The sequence below is a fragment of the Botryllus schlosseri genome, chromosome 11 (genome assembly GCF_051294905.1).
Source record: "Botryllus schlosseri isolate E-star chromosome 11, Bs_hap1, whole genome shotgun sequence".
Taxonomy (NCBI): Eukaryota; Metazoa; Chordata; class Ascidiacea; order Stolidobranchia; family Styelidae; genus Botryllus; species Botryllus schlosseri.
This window is the reverse complement of record NC_137246.1, coordinates 12,730,191-12,752,271: the sequence shown is the minus strand read 5'-3', so window position 1 is coordinate 12,752,271 and position 22,081 is coordinate 12,730,191. Positions and strand designations below refer to the sequence as shown.

Sequence of the window (22,081 nt, the reverse complement as noted above, 5' to 3'; positions counted from 1 at the left end):
ATATATAATTGAATAAATCCGCGATTACAACGTATCGCTTCATCAATCCAGCCCGCCAAGTACTTAATTATCTCATATCCGACCCGCTAACTGGAGAAGTTGCCCGCCCCTGCCCTCTATGATCCGTACTATACTATTATGTAGACTTGATAAAGCGTTACAATGAAAAACGAAGGCATATGGATTTAGATGTTACCATTTGACTATGGTGATCATTTGACATCATTTCACTAGTCCAGACCGTGGCCAAAGTTGAGTTTAAAACCCCTGTGCTAGATCAAAAAGACCGCACTTCGTCCGTCGTTTCATTCCGCGGATGTTGTTATTTTGGCATGCATCGCTATTGTTGTTTGTGGTAATCATGGTGTTTGTCGACTACAATGGTCGTTTACACCAGGCTGATATTCGTTGTTTTTAATTCCGCAACTGCCAGCAGGCATGGTGTTTCGACTACTATGGTCAGCCCGGTATTTCTAATTATGATTCCTGATCTGCTGAGCGGATAAAAATAATAAAACCTCATATTGTGCCACCCATCCCTAATATGCGCCAATATGACCTTGTATTCACTGTTCAGTTTTGAGTTCAATCCGGTTCAACCTACTTTTTAAAATCTGCTCGGGAGATATAGAATTCATAATATCGTAATATTCCTCAGTGCTAACATTTTCCGGCCCTATTTTCTAAGAATCAGGACTGAAAGACAAAATACCAATAATGTGGTGACTTTACAATTCTTCGAAGTTTGGATGAAATGTATGTATTTGCAGTCCTAGTCTCGAGTCAAATGACTTGGTTCGAGTCACGTACAATGACTCGAGTATACAAGTCGAGTCAATTCACGAATTGATTCGAGTCGAGTCATTTTACACATTTCAGTCAATTCGAGTCAACAAAAATATTGACTCGGCTCGGGCTCAACTCGGTCATTACAACCCTTATGATATGATTGCAGAATACGATAGAATAATACTGGAATATGCCAGTATAAGCAATACATCCAACTATATTACTTTATTCGTGCATTAGGCTAGTCTTTATCGATACATAAAGCAATGATGGATTTCAGGCAAGCCTCATCTGTGATTGCTTTCTTCGAACTTGTCTTGATTGTAACTTGCTGGTCGACCAGTAACCTCAATCTGGCTAATTAGGGCAGTATAATATTTTTATAATATCGCATGTTATCATTTATACATTCATTGCGTTATACTTTATTTGACACAGAATCGACGTCGCCATTATTTGTCGAAGCATATGGAAAAGGCACCATCGGCACAATGTTAACGACGCTGGCCTTGTCAATAAGTGGAACAGCCATGCTTTTGAGAATAATTCCAGTAAGCAACTTATTATCTGATATCTGACATTGAGATCAATCGTGTACGTTCGAATCACTGAAATGATTCGATTGCTAAAAACTAGGGATGGTGTGAACGCGAGGTTCACGTTCGCGTTCTGTGTGTGAACCTCGCAAATTTAGAGGTTCACGTTCACAAACGAACCTTGGTAGGTTCTGCACTGTGAACCTTTTCCGTATATTACAATTTTCACTTCATTATGACATCATAGGTTGAAATTAAATGCATTTCAACTGTGGGCCACTATATGCACGGCGTTGCCAGCATAAAAAATCAACACTAAACAAGCATGTGCCTTGACAATCTCAAAAATATTACTTGCTTTGTTACAAAAGTTTGCTGGAATATTTGTAGTGACTCTCTGCTGTGATCTTGACCCGCAATCACACAGCATCGAGGGCAAAATGCGCTACATATATAGGTATTCAGCGAATGATGCTTATTCAGCCAACCGATGAAATTGATATCGCTGTCGTTTGTGTGATGTAAAAAACCAAGCAGGCGCATGGGGACAATCTTGATTTCATATGTTTATTGTACCATAAAAACCAAATCCGTGAGATTGGGGTGTTGGTTACTGCTGTGTAACTGGTCAATGGGGTAACATCGGTAGCAAGTATAGAAACCCGTTTACACTCTGCTCAATATCAAAGTGGCAAAACTCAAACGCCGAATATAGCCTACATTGACCGGTCGGAAATGGACCCGTTAAGGTGTAAACTTATATTCCCTTGCAAGTCCTCGTTGAAATTGTTGGCAAAGCGACGGAATATATTGATTTTATGGGATTATTGTATCATATGATTGCCCCAGTTGATGCATTTGGCGACGTTTGAAACGTCAATATGTACTTCAGCATAGTGGCATTATATAGGTATCGTGTATATTAATATACGCTATCACTTCACTGAAATGTAGGGTTGGAATCAGCAATATGACGTCACGTGACGTCATGAGGTTCATGTTCGCGTTCACACAGAACCTTTCAAAAGGTTCGCGTTCACACGAACCTGAACCTTTCAGAGGTTCACACCATCTCTACTAAAAACCACTGGGTAAATCGTAAGTAGCAAGTCATTGGTATGAAGAATAGTCAGGTTATCAGGTATTAAAAGTAAGTTGCATCCCACTTTTAATAGTCAATGGCAGCTGATCACTTCAAAATTCTCAAGTTGCAAGTAGCACCGGCGACGTTCTTTATGCCAGTCACTTGTACACTATGTTCCGCTGCCGCGACACAAGTGCTATGTCGCCTGATGTCACGCCTAACAACTAAGCAAACTTTTCTAAAACCTACTTTCTAGATGAGAAAAAGTATCGGCAAGTTCTTGATTGATTAGCAAACTAACTGATACAACTAACTACAACAAGCAAAATTGCTGTAACTATATATTACATCAATGTTTCTCAACCGTTTTGGCCTCAAAGCACCCTCTAAAAGGGACAAATATAGTTCGCGGCATCCCAGCACTTCGAGTACATACATTATTTCCCATATTTCGTTATCTATAATGACTGAAAAAATGCTATCGCCCCACGTCATATAATTGTTCAATCCCAGATTATGATCGTGGCGATGAAAAAAGGACCTTATTTTCGGCCAGGCCTCATTGGCTATGATGACCTTTTTTATAGTCACCGCAATGTAAGTGGGCGTAGCATGGATATATATATCATTGCACGTAATCGTAAGTTAACCGCCATCTGCGCTTCATGTTTGATTCCTGACATGTTGAGGGTACCAACAATCCCATGTCGGCTATATCGGGTGGTAATTGTCCGTAGGCTCATACAACATATTTTCTGGAAAGTATTTATACAGTTATGGCCAAATTTAAAACTTGAAAAAACACAGGTGCTTTTAAGGGCCTTTGTTTAAAACAGTCTGTCTTGTTTAAAACATGTTTTAAACAGAGTGTTTTGAACAAACTTTTGTTTTAGAAACAACCCTACAGCCATTACTCTAATATCAGTAAAATTATGTCGAAAGTAACTCTTCAGAGAGACGAAATATAAAGGTATATGACCAGCAGAACTCAATATATATCATTGCCTGACGGGTATTCATCCATGCGTTTCACGCTAGTCGGCAAGAATTCTCTTTTCCCGTTTTCAGAAGCGGCATTGGGTGGCTTTTGACATAACTAATATCCCCTATTTTAGCATTCATAGAAATTGACTATGACTATTCATAGAAACAAAAGACAAATGTCCATTATATTTTTGTAGCATATTCAGAGATCACTCAAATCCACAAGAAGGCTGGCTTGGAGCCGCATGTGACTCTGAGAGCCGCGGTTGGGAATCACTGCTCCATATAGTCATTATAGTTACTACGACAGTGGTTCCGAACCTTTCCCACCCACGTACCATTTCGAGGTTTTATGCATTGCTCGCGTACCACCTACACGTCCTACATCAGTTACGCACGCCGAATGCGTTCAAAAAAGGTTTCCACAAAACAAACTGCTCGTTTTCAGGCGCGGTATATGTAGGCTAGTGGATCCATTTGGAATTCTTGTGGTCAGATATATTTAACCGAATTTGGTTAGGTAAGAATCACAATGCTTTACCACTAAATATCCTCCCCGTAGACTGCCACTGATGGGGTTGCCACTACCCACGACGACGACGGCTTGAAAAAAAACTCAAAATCATTTCCACCTGAACTAATAACTCTCTTCGGTCGAAAAAAAACAGAATCTACTCTCGTACCACTGGTGGTACGCGTACGACAGGCTGGTTAACACTGTACTACGGGGGTAATGTCACCCTCTGCCGGAACCTATCAACCTAGCTCAAATATAATCACTTTGCGGTGGCGGATCGTGAAATCAGATGGAGTAAACGTACGTTAGATATATGTTACAATAACGACAATATTTATCAATTCTACCCCAACCTCTGCATGGGATAATTGTTTGTTTTATTAACACAATTGGCGCATATCAACACTTGGTCATTTGCGCCCGCACAGTGATTTCGTAAGTTCGTGTCCTTGGAGGCCTTTCTGCTTTCCTGCATTTCAGTGCTAAAAACTGCCTGTTCTGTGACGTATTCCTTGCTGTTGGGCCATAGCTGTAACCATTGTGACGTCATCCGAGGTGGTCAAAGTACTTATCATAAGTACTCAAGTAGAAGTAGAAGTAACGGTGTCAATTTTTACTCAAGTAGAGTAAATGTAACTTTTTATAAGTATGTAAAAAATGTACGTATTCTAGGCCTAGTTTTTGATATCAGTATCAATTTATTATTATTTTATTCGTTTCAAAACATCACAAGACTGCAATAGAAAGATAGGAAGGCATCGAAGTCACTTGGAGTAGTCTTTGAAATCAGACACCCACCCACACGGAATGAAAAATACAGCGACATTGAGGCTGTGAAGCATTTAGAAACAAAAATCTTTAGCATTTGGTGTGCCAATGGTTTTGAGAGAGTCACATGGACATGGAAAAGATTGTTACTTTCGGTCATGTACTGTTTTATTGTATTCAATGTCGAAAAAAAATTCAATATTGAATTTGAATTGCGCAATACGACCGATTCCTCATGGGCCAGATGTCACAATTCCATTGCCTTTAAAAGTTTTACCAACAGTTCAAGAAGGTTCTTTCAGTGACAATTATTTGTCTAAGTAATGTTCCCAGCATGAGTGTGATGGTGATCAGCAGCCATATAAAGTTGAATCAAACTAAACTAAATAACTTTGTCATAAATTTGAATTTTCCAAATTAATCTGCCGTTATTATAGGTTCCATATTAAAAGCCAAACATTAATTTCATATTTGAAATTTAGTACTTGATTTCAAATTTGGAATTCATAGTACTCAAACTACTCAAGCGTGTAAAGTTTCCGTTGATTTTGAACTCATAAATATGCTACTGGTTCAACTGTCTAGAACTACAAGGCATCAGAGCCTGCTCTTATCGACAGATCTAATGTATTTCCACCATTATCTCTCATATATCTCATGAAAAAGTTTTTAAAGGCTCTGATCAAAGAAAGTGCATGTTCTGAATACATTCACGAAAGGTTTCCTAACTTGAGTTAATACAGTAGAGGGTGTATTTGTAGCACCTCAAATCAGAACATTCACCAAAATCCCCTATTTCTGATTAGGAAGGCGGATTTGGAAAAAATACATGACTCTTTATCATTGAAGTTGCATCTAAATCTGTTTGAAATACTGAGGATCCTGATTATTTGGAGGGTTTAGTATAAAATAATAACACCTCCAATCCAATAAAGTAAGTTGAGAGCTTTGTAGGATGTCTTTCGTATCATATACGGACCTAAACGGGCATAAGCGCCCGTAATACAGCCGTTCTTGAGTAAAATTTTTATTCGATTTTTGCGAAAAATTGTGACGTGATGAGTGAATACTGGCGGCAAATTCGGAATCAGCGTCGTCAAAGTAGATAAACTCAGTTAATCGTTCCAAACCAAAAAACAAAAAAAAGTTGAAAAATGTCGACCAGTGTAATCTGCATATCAAAATTAAAACGGATAGGGTTGTACAGCTAGAAAGCATATGAGAGGGAATATGAGCTAGCTTGCAAAGGCACACGCAATTTCTTTTACTTTTTATAAGATATTCAAGCTGGTGCAAGTTCTTGTCACCGATATCAACACAGAGGATTTCTCTTGGTTGGTGGTTGTCGTATGCACTTTCATTTCGTTATTGATAGCGATGCTGGTGCCAGACGTAATGTACATCATGATATTCGCAGGTAAGCAGATTTAAAATACCGTAGGCGTAGTAGCTTTGACCAGCATCTCATATTTCATCAGGTTCCGTCACCAGTAATTTACTCATGCATATAATTCCGTCGGCCGGCTATATCTGCTTCAAGCTTAGCACGGAAGGAATCTGTACGTCACTTGGAATGGTAATTCGTGCGTTTAGTTTAGTACCTGGATATCGTTATTGCATCTCGCGCGTGTGCCACCAAGGATGGATTGTCAATGCAGAAATGGCGTAAATCGTGAGATTCGAGGTCGCAAGGTTGCAAATCTGATCCCGATTTGCGAACTGATCTAATTTCATTTCGAGACTCCGAATCAGTCCGTAACAGTAAAATTTATTCTGAATCTGACTGCGCACACAAGCTTTCTTCCATTGCGGAGTTGGCGGAAGGCAAATCGTCATCATTTACAGCTTTTACAGCTAGGATAATGGACAGATTGGACGTGAAATGGACATAAATGACGCTAAATAGCTAATACGGACATTCGAGCGGGTCACTAGGGGGGAGTCGATTGAAATTGACGACGTTTTTAGTCAACACCACTAAATTCAAGTAAAAAGTGACCAAATCGGGCGTCGAACGAAAGTGATGACTTATTTGTTTTAGTCACTACAAATTTTTCAGCAAAAATAGCGATATCGGCTGTTATCATTCTCATCATTCATCAGTTAACTATTCTGAATTGGTAAGAGTGTCCTCCTTTCCCGATTCCAAGATATGGTAACCCTAGCATACGGCCGCATTCCAGAGGAGATCCGTCATCATTTGCCATCTGGACCACAAATACTCACGTGAAATTTGCTACTGGGAACTGTACCGCGGAGAGATCTTGTGGCGTTTAGTGTCATCACTGATTTCTTGAGATATACCTTGGGTATGAAAGCTTCTAATTGTAGGTAGAAGCAGAACATCCCCGCAGGCTTACTATGTATGCACCAAAATCGCGAGACTTTAGGAAAAGTTACTCGGTGTAGGTTTCTTTCTAGTCGCCAGGAGCGCGAAAATATTTTCATCCTATTGAATGAGTTTCGTCGATAATGTTGGTAGTTTCACTTATTACTGTCAAAATGTTATTGATTCTCAACCCAAGTGATCAAGTCAACCGGTAATAAAACTGATTAAGTGGGTGTCCTGGAAAAACTTGGCCTCAAAATTTATGATGATGCATCTTCCTATTTTTAATAGTCACTTTGTTGCGTGTTGTTATTTCTTGACCTCCCATCAGGATTGTCGGTACAGTCAAACATATTGGAATCGCTCAAACGTACCAGAAAAACCTTTATTTGTGAGAGACGCACGCGATACCAACTTGGCATTTTTATGGGGCACGTAATCAGGACATTAATTAGAGTAAAAACTAAAAATCCAAGTCACCTTGAATGTCACTAATCGTGAAATGAAGTAAATGTATAGCCTGAATTAAAATATCTCAAAGATTTGGAAACCAATTCGTGAATTCAAATGGCATATTGACGGCCGCGAACCCACGATAATTTAATTATGTGTTGACGACTTATGGTGTCAGGGCTGCATACGGCCGTACGTCCGCAGGTTGGCCACCCCTGGCCTAATCGAAATAAGGATGAGCGAGGCTTCAACGAATAGGAAATACTAGATACTAATCAGGGCTCGAGGTTACCGGACCACCATCTAGCATAGTGGTTCTTAAACTCGACCAGCGAGGCCCCTGGCTACGTCACTGCAATTATGTACACTAGGTTATTCATATAAACTTTTTTGTTTGTTTTGGGGTATTCATGGTGTTTGTCGACTACTATGGTCATTTACACCAGGCCGATATTCTTTTTATTTTCCATAACTGCCGACTTATAGCACGGCCCACCTCTAGGCTTTTGTAAGACACCGCTGACGCGGATGAGGGGGCGAGGAGGAGCCTAGGTAAACCTCCAACACTTAGGTATCGGAATTCGGAAGTCGACCTCGGTCGGACTCGAACCCGCACCCATTGGTGTTGCAGCCGCGGATTATACCACTGCGCTATCTCGCCACTCATATAAACTTGTCGCAGGAAGTACAAATTCAAAATGACTGAGCTATCTTGGCGGTTTCCTCGAGAAGCCTTTCAGACAGATGTCCCGAGCTGAACACATCGTAACTCCACCATGTCCTATACTCCAAAAAGAACCAATAAGTCCATTACCAGCGGTTAAATGACGAGGGGAAACATTTGCTTACGACTTCACAAAAGGAATGAAATTTATAATCTGCATATGCAGTTAATATGAACATTGTGAGATATTGCATATCCGGTCAACCTGTTCTGAAGCATAAACTTGCCTATTTATTGTGATAGCTAGTCATCTGTCCATTATATTGCGTATCTGGTTCTGATACACATCTGTACACCCCATCCTAGTGGTACACCCTTCGAAAATTATGGTACTAGGGTGAACGATACACCCGGTTGAAGAGCGCTGCTTTATGTCATACATGTCCGTAACAACGTAGTATACTAATATTTAAAATACAGTCTTTTTGGTGTGTGAGGCATGGATCGCGAGATGCCACTAAAACTCTGATTTCGGTCGCGGTCTAAAAATATTAGGAATCAGTGGTTACGGTTATTGAACTGTTGTGAAGTTTCACATTTGCTAGATAGTCTTGGCGTGCATCTCATATCTCAAGTCATCACGAAGAAGTACGGTTGCATTTAAAACAACTGGTGTTTTAAAACACTTTGTTTAAAACATGTTTTTTTTTCAAGTGGTAAAATTATGTCATAATTGTGTAAATACTGTCCAAAAACATGTTGTATGAGCCTAAAGACAATTAACACCCGATATAGCCAACGTATATCGATATGGGATGGTACGAACCCTCAAAATAGTCGGTTCAACCGCAATAGTAAAGATATTTCGTCAAAGGAGCTATATCCACCCTATATTTTCAATTGCCAATGTCAATCACCTATGACGTCACAGTTGAATATTCGTGATGTCACGGCCAGAGGTGGTTAGTAACGAAGTACTTCTACTTTTTCGAAGTATTCAAGTAGTTTTCCTCTACTTCTGCTATTTACTCAAGTAGATTTTATTTTCGCTACTTGTACTTCTACTTGGCAATATTTTGTGATCTACTTACTTACTTTTCGCTATTTTCAGTTTGTCAAGTGAAAGTAGTTTAATCCTCCAATCAGGAAAATAGCCTGAGAAATTTCGGGCTGTTTTCACGGAGTATCAACATTTAATTTTCATAAAAGTTAAGTAAAGCCCAGAATTTTCCTCGCGCTTCACTCACAGTGGATATGGAGTAACCAGAATGATTTCACGAAAGTATCGGTGAATATAATTTAGCTAGCGGGTTGCATGGTTCCGTTCACACCGCATTGTCGCCCATATGAAATATTTTATCACAGTATCTATGGCTCATCATAACGTTTGAAACTGGTGTTTCGCAATATAGCATTTACTTATCATATAGTAATCTTGCAGTTCATGGCGTGTCCTAATCTGGAAAAGTGGACTATGACTCTTTTTTTGTTTTAGACCTGTTTTAGCATGCTGCCTTTGAAACTTTCTGGACTGAAGACATGGAATAAATTTTTCCCTTTTAGAATTATTATTTATATTTCAATTTCTATTCCCAGTATCATACTTGAGGTCTAATTGGTTTCTTTTGTCTGGATAACATACATGTTGAAGTGTAATGCCTTTATTTTCTGGAAATAAAACTACTCAAAATGGCATTTTTACGATCCACCCTATTTTAATTAACGTTTACTAATCTCGCAAAGTGTTTACACTGTATCCTATACAACTTCTTCGTATTGCTCTTTGACTAAACTACGGCCTCATAATTTGGGGAGGGCGCCACACCATGATATTTTCTAAAACGAGCTGTTCGAGTAAACAGATGATTAGTATAGCATTTCCATATCAATACTATCATTTTCGTCCCATGATGTCCCATGCTTGGTCAAAAATTGGATACCTCCTGGTATGCATGAATATGAATCAAGCCCTGCACCTTTCGCACAGCTCAATTTGCAGCTTTTAACAATCCATGCGAACGAATTACAATCGTTTTCAAAACTACTTCCTTACTTGAGTAGATTTAAAGTCACTCAATTCTACTTCTACTTCAAGTAGTTTAAGGTTGTTTGCAGAAGAAGTACTTCTACTCGTACTTGAGTAGATTTTTTTCCGGGCTACTTCTACTTCTACTTGAATAGCTTTCTTGACTACTCTGATCACCTCTGGTCACGGCTTAAAAAACAAACAAACAAAAATAAACAATAAAAACATGTTTTAAACAAGGGCCCTGTTTTAAACATGTTTGTTTTAAATCGATTTTTGTTTTAAATGCAACCCTAGGCAGAAGTATTAAAACGAATATGTGGGTTATTTTGCACACCTACGATAAACATAAGCCTCTGGCACCTCTGTGTCATAGCCTACTCTTAAACATGATTTCTGCCACTAAGTATTTTTCACTCGGGGAAATTACGCTGTATTTTCGAGATTAGTGTTGGATAGCTCCTATGAAGACCTGGCCCTCCAAGTACCAGAAGTTTTTGTGTCAAACCAAACAACTTATTTGGCCGAGATGGGCGTTGTATTTTTAACGAGACATTTTATGGCCTAAATCGGTAGCCTACATAAAACCACATGTTGCACAATTGAAAAAAATGTCTCTTCAATTTCCTTTGTATAACAATTTTGATTGGTTTGTGCGGATGACATTTTTTTGCGAAAAAATAGCGGATGGTACTAAAAAAGGTTGAAATGCACTGATCTATGAACTCTCTCCACTTTCACCACACTGTATTACATGCATATGTCTGCTTTAAATTCCTGTGTAAGGACAAACTGTAATGTGCAATCCCACTTATATTTAGGCTCTCTGCGATTTCTATACTCACATCTTCCTCCTTGTTGCCGGTCCGGTCGCTATGTATCTTTACACGACAGGGGGCATTGCAGGATGCAGAGCGGCCATGGAATCACAATGACTACAGAACGTTCGGATTGTAGGCTCGGGCCTATATATATGTGTGTGTGTGAGCACTGTGAGAAACGACGGTGTAATACTTCATCAAGTGTTTATACAATTTTACACTATATTCATTTAGCTTTAGGCTAAAGTAGGCTACGGATTCTGCTGCAGTAGTGCCGTCCCATACCTCAATACACGAGTAAGACCAGAGTCTGTCCAAAGGGAAATTCCGAATTAACATTTCTCGACTAATGTGATATACGTTATAAAATAGATATGTTTGATATTACAAGCATTACATTGTTGTGGATGTTTTCAATATCAGCGGCGTTTAGTAGAAAATATATGAAGCATAACATCTTGCACTTAAGCGTCCTTATGTAAATATCCGAAATGAACCCAAACGGCTGATGTTTCTCAAGTGGGTGGTGAACATTGGCAGTTTCAATATCACGCTCTGTTTATACGTTGACTGTTGAGCTTTGAACTTACTTCACTTTTCTGAATCTACATATAGAAAACCTGATGCCACAGCTTAACAATGCTGACACAATATCAATTGTGATTTGAGCTATTTAATATGTGGTGCAGTTTAGACCAACCCCAACTATACCCACGCCAGCCTCACAGACGGTTGATACTCGATGATAGCTAATTACTAATGATTTTTTTGGAATCAGCGTCCCAAAATTGGTGTGAAATAATATAAATATCAAGATAATCAAAAATCTCATCCGATATTCCGAACTTCTGCATTGATAGTATTGACTCGAGTCGAGTCGTTTTCAATTCACCGTCGAGTCAATTCCTTGTCAAAGCCGTTGCGGAAAGGGTCAAGACCGAGCCATAGTGTTGACTGTTGAGATACCAGTGCGAGTCCAAGTTCGCTGTTTACGGTTCAGTTCTGTCTCGAGTTCAAATCCCTCTTTTACAACTTTTCTAGGGTGATACCGAATACCCTGCATTTGTAATAGAATAGTAGTGTTTTCGTACCGATTGATAGGCGATATAGCCTACCAATAATGCGGTAGCTCAAGGCGGCCACAGTGACGGTTCTCTATTAGGCCTAACTCCAAATCGTCGCCGACGTTACTAAACAATATCGCTAGAAGAGAACGCCAGCCAAACTCTGCTATAGAAGCATTGTCATCGTAATGCCGTATTTAATACTTAATTCATATTTTCATGGATATACTTCCAACACAATTATATTCTCATCAGGCTCTCTTGCCATGTAACCATATATGGTCCCATGTATTATTGTATATAGACACGGAGCTATGTTAAATTTGAAGACCGTGTGCTGTTTATTAGCTAATGTTGGGCGTTCAAGACCAAACGTTTAATGGGGCATATAGATGAAATAGGTGGTACCCATCTGAGAAACAGGTTTTCTCTGTCAAATGCCGTCGCGCTTGAGGTAATATTCTTCGTGTACACTGTACACATATAAATGAATGTCGAGAAGATATCACTGAAAGAACGAGTGAAATTCATGTACGATTTGATAACGTAGATTGAAACACGTGGTGTCATATCTCTTCATCGCAACGTTCTGTTCTTCTGTCAAATCATTATGATCGATTTATGAGAATGACGAACGCACAGGAAGGAAGTATTTCTTCTGTCAGAGCGGTGCACTGCGGGCACGGTGAAGAGTGATCACTTGTAGCTTTAAATCACGCAGTGAAAGAAGATCAGTTGATTAGGATTGGCATTCAAAGTCGCTTTGAGCGGCGAAATCGACACAACATAGTTATTAGGCCGTCGTCGAGACTTGATATGCCTTGCTCATGGATGCAGGAAGAACGAATTGTTTCATCAAGCTTGATTGGCGGCGGTGGGTCATTCTACTGTCGGTGTCGCTGATTGGACTGCTCGTGGAAATTATGACTGTTTTCTCAGGAACATTAAGTGGAATATTGGCAGCGCACTTTCTACTCAATTCTAATCAACTAGATTGGATATTCGCAAGTAACGTAGGTAGCGCCATCATATGCACTCTTTTCATGGGAATTCTCTTAAGACTATATCCGCACGAAGTTAAGAGATGGCTGTTAGCATCCGTGCTTGGATTGTTCGTTTCGTACGTCCTCATATCTATATCCATGGCTAGCAAGCGCCTTTTCTTTCTAATTTACATCGCACAGATGTTATGTGGAGCCGTGTTCACCCTATTTGTCGCGCTCGTGTCGATTACCAGCGTCGTATGGTTTTCTGAACTTGAACAAGGGACAGTATCCGGAGTAATGTACAGTTGCTTCAGCATAGGCAACTTACTATCAGCCGTTATACCACTGGCATTCCTGTCCTTTGCCTGAGGTAAAGAAACGGATCATATCATTCACATGACTCAAGCATTATATGTAGGGATATCTGTTCTTCTTTTTTGCCTTGCTTGCATAATATGGAGTTGTATCCCGAATGCACCGCCTCTTGCACCATCGTACCTGGAACACACCAGAAGAACGACAGTTTCCGATGGAACGCGGATTTTATTGTCAGTAGCTACGAATGAATACGTCAAGGAATTGAAATGTCTGATTGTAAACTATCATAGTCAAGGGCTACTGTGGACATACGCAATATCTAACGTGTTGTTCTTGGTTTATTTTATAATGATCCCTACCCCGGGTCATTTCGCTGCGTCAAATTCGTTACTTTCCGTCACCGAAAAATCCTACTATCTATGTAGTTTTGCTGGAGGAGGTGCGATTGGAGCAGTCTTTTTTGGATATTTATTCGATAGAATCAAGTCTTATAGACGCATTGCTTGTCCATTTGCTTTCATTAATCTACTTGTCGGATCATTGCAAATAGTGGCCTACTATTATCATAGCGATGCAGGCTTGTACTTGCTAGTAGGAATTCACGGAATGATTGTTATGTCTTCCCTTTCCTTTACAACGGAAGTATTGAAACAAAGCGCTTATCCCTAAGTAAGTGAAGGCACACAAGCCATGATGACGTCATTGCTTTGCAACATGTTGTGTCTTATTTTTATATACACGTACCGTTCATGTATTGCAGCTTTCGGAGAAATTTCCTTTTATGTCGTTACCTCGGTCTTGTGCCTTTTCCAGACCACGCTATTGATGATGATCAACCCGCCACTAAATCGTTTCGAAGCTGAAACTATCAGTCTGCTATAATAATGGATCGAAGATGTAGGTAATAGCCTTGCATATGACTTATTTGATTTGGCGCGATATATATTTCCAAGTGTAAATTGCATCCCGGAATATATAATTCTGAGTCGTAATGTGCTTATCGTAAAGATTAATGGCAATGCGTAAAATTTACTGCAGCGGAATTATCACGTGATCATCATTGTTTTATGGATAAAAATGAAAGCCTTTACAGGTCTGTACTCCTTGTGGATAGACCTGCAAGGTTTTGACATCCTGCGTGACCCAGTGGTTCTTAATCTCTTTGAAGCAAGGTCTATATCAGGGGCCGGGAACCTTTTTCGACCGAAGAGCCATATTGGCCAAATATCGTCAATTGCAACTTCCAAAGAGCCATACATGTAAATCAACTCTTACGTCACAATTGAAAATTCGTGACGTATTGGTAGCAATAATATCTGGGATTCGTGGTGTGCGCCATATTTGTCTTCTCACATGCGTAGGTGGATCCAAACACGGTCAATACAACAGTACATACCCACAGCAGGGTGTGATCCGTCAGTGACGTGGAGTAAGAGGAGGCAAGTGAGGCGGTGCCTAACATGTCGTCGGGGATGAATGAAAAAAACTTGTGAAACCGTCTATGAATTGGTATTTTCTATCGATTTCATGAATGAATAGGTTTTGAAAATGTTTACTCCCAAAATCACGAAATTTTCATATTTATTTTTCAAAGATAAAGCGAGAAAGGAAAGGTTAGGCACAGGCGTGGGACAGACAGGCCAAGCATCACCTGTGATAGCGCAACTAATCGTAAATAGCTTAGAATTTACAATCAGTGATATCAATCGAATGTTGCGCGACACACCAATAGTTTTAAGGCAGTGCTAGAAAGCTACTTGCCAATCAAGAAAATGGATAGGTATGGCGTTGTTTTTAATTTCAATTTGTAATTGTGAATGACACTTCCAAGCAATTTATTTCTTGGGGTAGATCAGCATTGTCCTACAAGCGCTGCCATGTCTGATATATTCTCTGTGATCAATCAAGTTATCGTGCAATCCAACATTTCGAGGAGCGCAATGTCGGATAGAACGAATTCACGACACCAACCTAAATTTTGAAATTCTGGAGATGGAGTACGAGCCCCTAACCCTGGATACCGCATTAATGTCTTGACTTCTCAAAGACATGCTTATGCTGCCACGAGAATAATTATTATGGCCATCCTGAAAATTTACTGACAAGTCACTACAATATTGATAAATTATGTACAAAATTAAAATTTGTCAAAGAGCCATATCTTCGACTATACCCAAATGAGCTATATATGACTCGCGAGCCATAGGTTCCCGACCACTGAACTATATGAAGTTGCTGTATCAGGGCGCAGGGCGCTGCGGGTTGATTTTCTACAATGATGTCATAGTGCAGACCTCGTTTCAACATGTTCAATAATCATTGACGAAAAATAGCAACAAAAAGCCATCAGTAAACGTATATACAGACAGACTGATTGTTTGTTTATTTGCTGTGAATGTTGTTGAATTTGCTAGACTGTTTTAGCGTATGCAATGCATTCCTCCCAGTAATTGTAAATACAATAATTATTATAATTCCTATTATCAAAATTTATTCACATTAGTCGATCATTGTAGACAGTGGATACGAGTAAATTTCATGAACGTATGAGCGCTAGAGGTTGAAAAATACTGAGCCAGACGGTACACAAGTCTCCCAAAGCGCTCCGTAACTAAATAGCATATAGTTCCGCTTATTCGGAGAACTCAAATTGGTCAACCTGATTACGAATTGCGACGTTTTTTCAAGTATTATTGCATTTCAATGAAAACACTTATTATTGCTAAAATATCTATTTTAAGATTTTAGTTTTTTCTGCATACAGAGTGCAGCTTCAATAGATTTGCGTCGCTTCTGTGAGATAAATTTTCATAATGCCAAGACCAAGCTGTTACGGTATAACAGTAACAAAATATAAACTCATCAATGACTACTTCGCGGAGCCCTGCGGTCCCCATGGTCATGTACAATGAAATGGAAAACGTATGGCCGTGCCTCAAATTTTCGATTATGATCTTGCAGCGTGGTCATTTTTTACGACACGAGAAACTGTGGGCCCTGAAGTATCCTACCCCTGCTTTTTTGTATAATAAAACATATGGAGCTCATGTTTATGCTCGCGGGAACGCGTAACAGAGTAAGCTCAAACAAATGTAACACATTTGCAGGGTTTGGACCAGCCTCCAAAGTATTTCTAAGTGCCGATTTGGTGTATAAACACGATGTCGCCGATATAGGTAACAGCGGCCACACTTATCGTTACTTCTTATTTCTTTATATCTATGAACTCTATATAGGACCAGTGAAATAACACTTATCTCACGCAACACTGATCATCGTACTGCCATAAATTTTCATTATAATCCATTGTATAATGTACACCTATGTGAAAACATTCGGTATGGAAATTGTGACGGCGGCACTATGAAATAATTGTACTAAACCCATATTCATGTCAAGGTAAATTGTTATAGGCTAGATTTTCGGAGCTTTATGTTAATTGAAGCAATGGAATTATTATCGTTATCATATGCAAGGTTGCCAACTACTTGTGTGCCAATAAAATTCAGTGGAATATTCCGTAGTAGCATGTTGAAGCTCATCCGCCGAGATATAGATCTGCACTTTCAATGTAAACACAAGTATAATTTCAAAAGTGCCTAAATGATAAGCCTGTTTGAACAACTTTAGCCAGTGTGTGTTCAGTGGCGCAAGGAGCTGCGAATGGCGAAAGATATATAGAAGACAATAAAATACAACTATATATTCTTGATACTACAAGTGATTTCTGTCCCAGGGTGTTCCCGGTCAAGTCAATGCTTGTTTAAAGTGTTTTAGCTCCGATAAATCAACCCCTGTACATTAGGACTGTTCAAAAATATCAACGGGGATTATCAACGAAAAACTCAAATAACTCCGCTTCTACTTGTTGGAATTGAGTCAAATTTGTTTTGCGTCGTCTTTGAAGACAGCTCGACAATTTCATGGGGTTGAAATAAAATTTGATTTTTTTTTTCAATTTTCCCTAATAAAATAAAAATTTTAATTGGATCTGCGGAGTCGTATACTTGCTAGAATTGAACCAAATTTGGTGTGCAGCGTTTTTTTAGGGTAGCGTGACAATTTAATTAGTGAATGGCTGTAATCCGGGAAAAAAAGCTAATTTTGGACAGCCCTGCTGTATATGAGAGAGCAAAACATTCCGGCGATGTCAGAGTTAATATTGAAATCGAAGATGAAATTTATGACATTTGAGCCGCTTGGTAAATACAACGCTATGTTAATGTTACGGAATTCTGGAGTCTTGACACATTGAGTTGGTCATGAAATGAGACTATAGTCACATAATTTGACCAACAGTACAACTGAAACCAATGAAGCACATCTATTTGCCATGCCAAAGCATGGGATTAACCTCATCGCATTTGTAATGTACCTGTGATATCAGAAAATCTATCATTATGGTATATTTTGAATATACACTGTATGCTTGATTACACTATATGCTTGATTTTGGAGATCCGATCAAGTCGCAAGACGGCCTGTTTTTGAATAGCATATAAAATCAGTGATTTTATCCCAGGAAAATATTACTTGAACCATATTATATAGCGGTGAGTCCCGACATGTGGGAATTGATCACGCCGGGGAATTTGGTGGTTGTAGAGGAGAATATTGATGAGCAATGTATAACATGAACCATCGGGAGTTTGTAATGGAAAGGTATGTAAAAGTAGTGCTGATAGGTGGTTCTACAAAAAAATCATTTCTGTGTGTGACTTTACACCACGGCTCGTTACAAGCCGCAATGCTCACATCTAAAGCTACAGCATTTTCTTTCGCCATCCTCCGACGATGTTAGAAATGAAATCTATCTCCCCTTTAATTTGACTACAGAATATCCGAAACCTGGATTTACTTTCTTGAGCTATTCCATTCGATGTGCTTTGATCCTGTATTCTCTTTTGATTCCAACAAATTTCTGCTTCGATTGTTGTCAGTCTTTGTACCCATGCAACGAGCTCTTGCCCAATAAAGCAATATGAGATATGAGGAGATGATCTAAGGTGCAATATTTGATGACCGCAGCAAATAAGGCGTTGATATTTCTATTTGATCTGTCAAGACTTTTCAACTTCTGTGACAACCGTCAAAAAACAGAAGGCAGTACTAATTGTCTTATTATGATTACAATGAAGTATTTAAAGAAGGCAGGCTATATTTCCTGACATGACACTGTGCTACTATAAAAAAAAAAACATGTAACCTTATATAGGACGCATGACGACAAACGTTCTTTACGGCGACACAAATTGAATCATGAATGATTAATAATATCACGCGAGGATATTTTCATTTGTTTGTCAGCATCAGCAAACGAATATAATCGTTTTCTAAATTTATACACAATGGATCGGGCAAACAAAATATACGAAAGTGTAGAAGCAAACTATGACTATATATTTATATACATATTGATATGTAAGCCGACCCAGTGCAGTGATTTGTCATCCTGATGGCGGGGGTATTGTAATTGAGATGGTGAAGGTGCAGTGGTTGTAATATTTCCAACTTTTCAAGTGGTAAGTGTAATATTAATATACTCCTCTCTCATTGAGAGTAGCTATTAATATCTACAGAAATTCGACGATATTAGTAGATTGATTGGTTAACGCTACTGCGACAGTTTACGTGTACAGACAGGTTTGATAATATCGAGTCTGTAGAATTATGAATTCAAGCAAGTAACCGGCAAACACAGGCTAATGCCCGTTGGGCATTGTCGATAGTCGTTCAAAAAGTATTATTTCAATAATGTTTTAGACTTTTGAAGTGGTTTTGATTTAAAATGAATGCAGTCAGTTTTACTCGCCAGGTATTTTTGAGGCGAGGGAAAACAACAATGCAAGTTTACTGTAACCGCAACAGTTTGACTATTGATGGCTACTTCCGCGAGTACCCTTCGAAGATTACAGACGTATTGCTCTCTCTCAATTCTGTCCTATATTTATCAGTCTGTCCAATTATATAATCGCTTTTCTGACCGAGGTCTTTGAATATTAAGGCTGTCTAATATTCCTTGCTCTAAGCATCATGAGCTGTATTACAATAAAATGTAGAGCCACTACGAGATGGTAGTGTCATATTAGCGCACTCCCAAGTAATTATAAAGTCGACTTATATAAGCTAATGCGACGGGATACTAAACATTTCCCTGTTTGCATCACGCTCAGTTTCTGCTTGAACTTTTAAAGGCAATGTTTTCAACTGATGATATTGGTAAAAAGAAAAATAGGAGTTATTCTCTGATTTCTCTTCGGTCGAACTGATCTATGAAGACCATGGAGGGCTTTTGAGTTGTCTGTGCTACGACCTACGACGTCTCTTTATTCAGTATATCATCGGGGATATGATACCAATTTATTCATCGGCACGTCTTGCTGTTCGTTTCTCACGCTACTGTATTTGAAGTCAGATTGACGCCGAAGAACCCCCCAAAAAACCTATGTGAATATAGTGGTATATTTATAAGTTTCGTAATCCGACACTAGGACCCGTCTTTATCAGAGTGGTGACAGTATATCTTATTAATTGCGCATTCGCCTCTATATGCGAGAAAGATATGAATCAAACTGAGATCTAGCACGCTTTGTCTTTGTACTGAAATATTATGACTATGATCGGTATAATTTACAACCGATTTGATAAAGCAAGCAATATACTTTGTTTATGAATGCATCGATTGAACTACACCACGTTCAACATTTCGGCTGGTCCGCGAAAAGCACATATGCAGAGGCATCTGATAGACGATAGATTTCAAGAAACCAAACTCCGTCCTCATCCTGAATATTAAGTTATATTAGGATTATATTAAGATTAAATACCTTGACATGTCCATTGGAGTCACTGGAAACTTTGTCCTCACTGCCGTCCAACACGCAGTCTTACTGTCCTTGGTAACTTTACTGACGCAGATATGGTCACGATTTCGTAGCATCATTTGGAATCTCAATAATACTCTACGATGAACTCAATTCAACCAATCCCAATATATGAAGAAAATGGCCTCGCAGTAGATGGCGTAGTAAGGACATACGATTATGCAGTAGAACAATATCTCTATATATCCCTAACTTCTCGTTGCAAACTAAAATTCCACAAAATCTGTCCAATCACGTTTTTCGTCGCGAACCGCGCGCAATATACACGAACGATGTTTCTATGAATGCGGTGGTTCATTTTATTTCACGTAGAATGAACTGGGCGTACTTTTGGATTTCCAATTCCTCGTTACTTAAAACACTCCCGTAACGCTAGCTCGGGTTGTTTCCACAAAATGTTTCGAACTATAGGCATTGTATCCAGCAGCGCACAGCGACTCGAACAGGCACTGTACCGCTTTTGAGAGTGATGTCATTTGTGCATTAAAGATGCTTTGAAGCTTGTTCGCCAAAATCACTAACTGAATATACATGTATTTGTGAGCTACAAAATTAAATCGTCAGAATATTTCTTAGTCATATCATAAATGATGTTACTGCGTAGTGTTGCTACCCAGATTCATGCTAGAGTTAAGAGCTTAGTGCAGTACTAAATTTAATGTGAGTAAAGACCTTTACCACATTCTCGGTTGATTTAGTAGTCACACAAAGCAATGAAACAAAACCTCATACAATTAACTTCCCCGTATTGCCATTCGCAGAGGTGAATTCGGGATATGTATCTGTACATCGAGTTCGAACCAAATGGTATGAGCCAGTAGGCCTTACTCAATGGTTGCTCTAAAAACCTTGATTTGATCCCCAAAATAGCACATAGAAATATTATATGGTTAGTTAGTTGAGTAATCCTCGGGCGCAATTCAAGCGTGAAATATTTCTAATAGTGAAATAGGCAAATTTTGAAAGTGGCGCTGGAGAAAAAAAGAAGGTTTAGAACCACTGCTTTAACCGATACTATGGTGACCAGAGGTGGCCACTGGTTAGTAACGAAGTACTTCTACTTTATTGAAGTACTCAAGTAGTCTTCTACACTTACTCAAGTAGATCTAATTTCCCGCTACATCTACTTCTACTTCATAATATTTTTGTGATCTACTTACTTTCCCTATTCTCAGTTTTTCAAGTAGAAGTAGTTTAATCCTCCAATCAGAAAGATAGCCTGAAGAAATTCCGGGGCTGTTTTCATGGTGTATCAACATTTAATTTTCATAAAAGTTGAAAAGCCCAGAATTTTCGTCGCGCTTTGCGCACTGTAGACTAATATGATTTCACGGACGTATCGGTGAATAAATTTAGGTAGCGGGTCGCGTGGTTCCGTTCACACCGCATTGTCGCCCATAAGAATTATTTTATCATAGTAAATATGGCCGTCCATCATAGCACTTGAAACGAACATTTGGCAATCCAGCATTTACCTATCATATCGTACTCTAGCAGCCAATTGGATGTCCTGATCTGGAAAAGTGGACTCTTACTTTTTTTTTAGCTTTACACCTATTTCAGAAGACCACTATTGAGAGTTTTTGAACAAAAGACATGAAATATATTTTCCGCTTTTTAGAAGTGGTATTCCTGTTTTTCTTTCGACTCCCAATATCACACTTCGACTTCTAATTAGCTTTAGTTCTTTTGTCTGGATAACATACATGTTTAAGTACAAAAGCAAGTAATGCCTCTATTTTCCGAAAATGAAGCTACGCTATATGGCATTTTTACGATCAGTCATGTTTTTTTAATTTTTTTATTAACGTTTAATAGTCACGCAAAGTGTTAACACCGTATCCGACACCACTTCTCC

The 22,081-nt window shown here is 39.0% G+C and overlaps 1 protein-coding gene across 1 annotated transcript in view; it reads left to right on the top strand.

The window, feature by feature from the left end:
* Positions 1 to 14,740, top strand: part of LOC145449911 (uncharacterized) — a 38,877-nt gene extending 24,137 nt beyond the window's left edge. Inside the window, exons 12-15 of the mRNA XM_080328350.1 lie at positions 1,228 to 1,340; positions 5,957 to 6,095; positions 6,157 to 6,254; positions 10,972 to 14,740. Of these exons, the coding sequence (XP_080184476.1) occupies positions 1,228 to 1,340; positions 5,957 to 6,095; positions 6,157 to 6,254; positions 10,972 to 11,085 (464 nt within the window). The 3' untranslated portion in view covers positions 11,086 to 14,740. The remainder of the gene's footprint in view (positions 1 to 1,227; positions 1,341 to 5,956; positions 6,096 to 6,156; positions 6,255 to 10,971) is intronic.
* Positions 14,741 to 22,081: the final 7,341 nt, after the last annotated feature.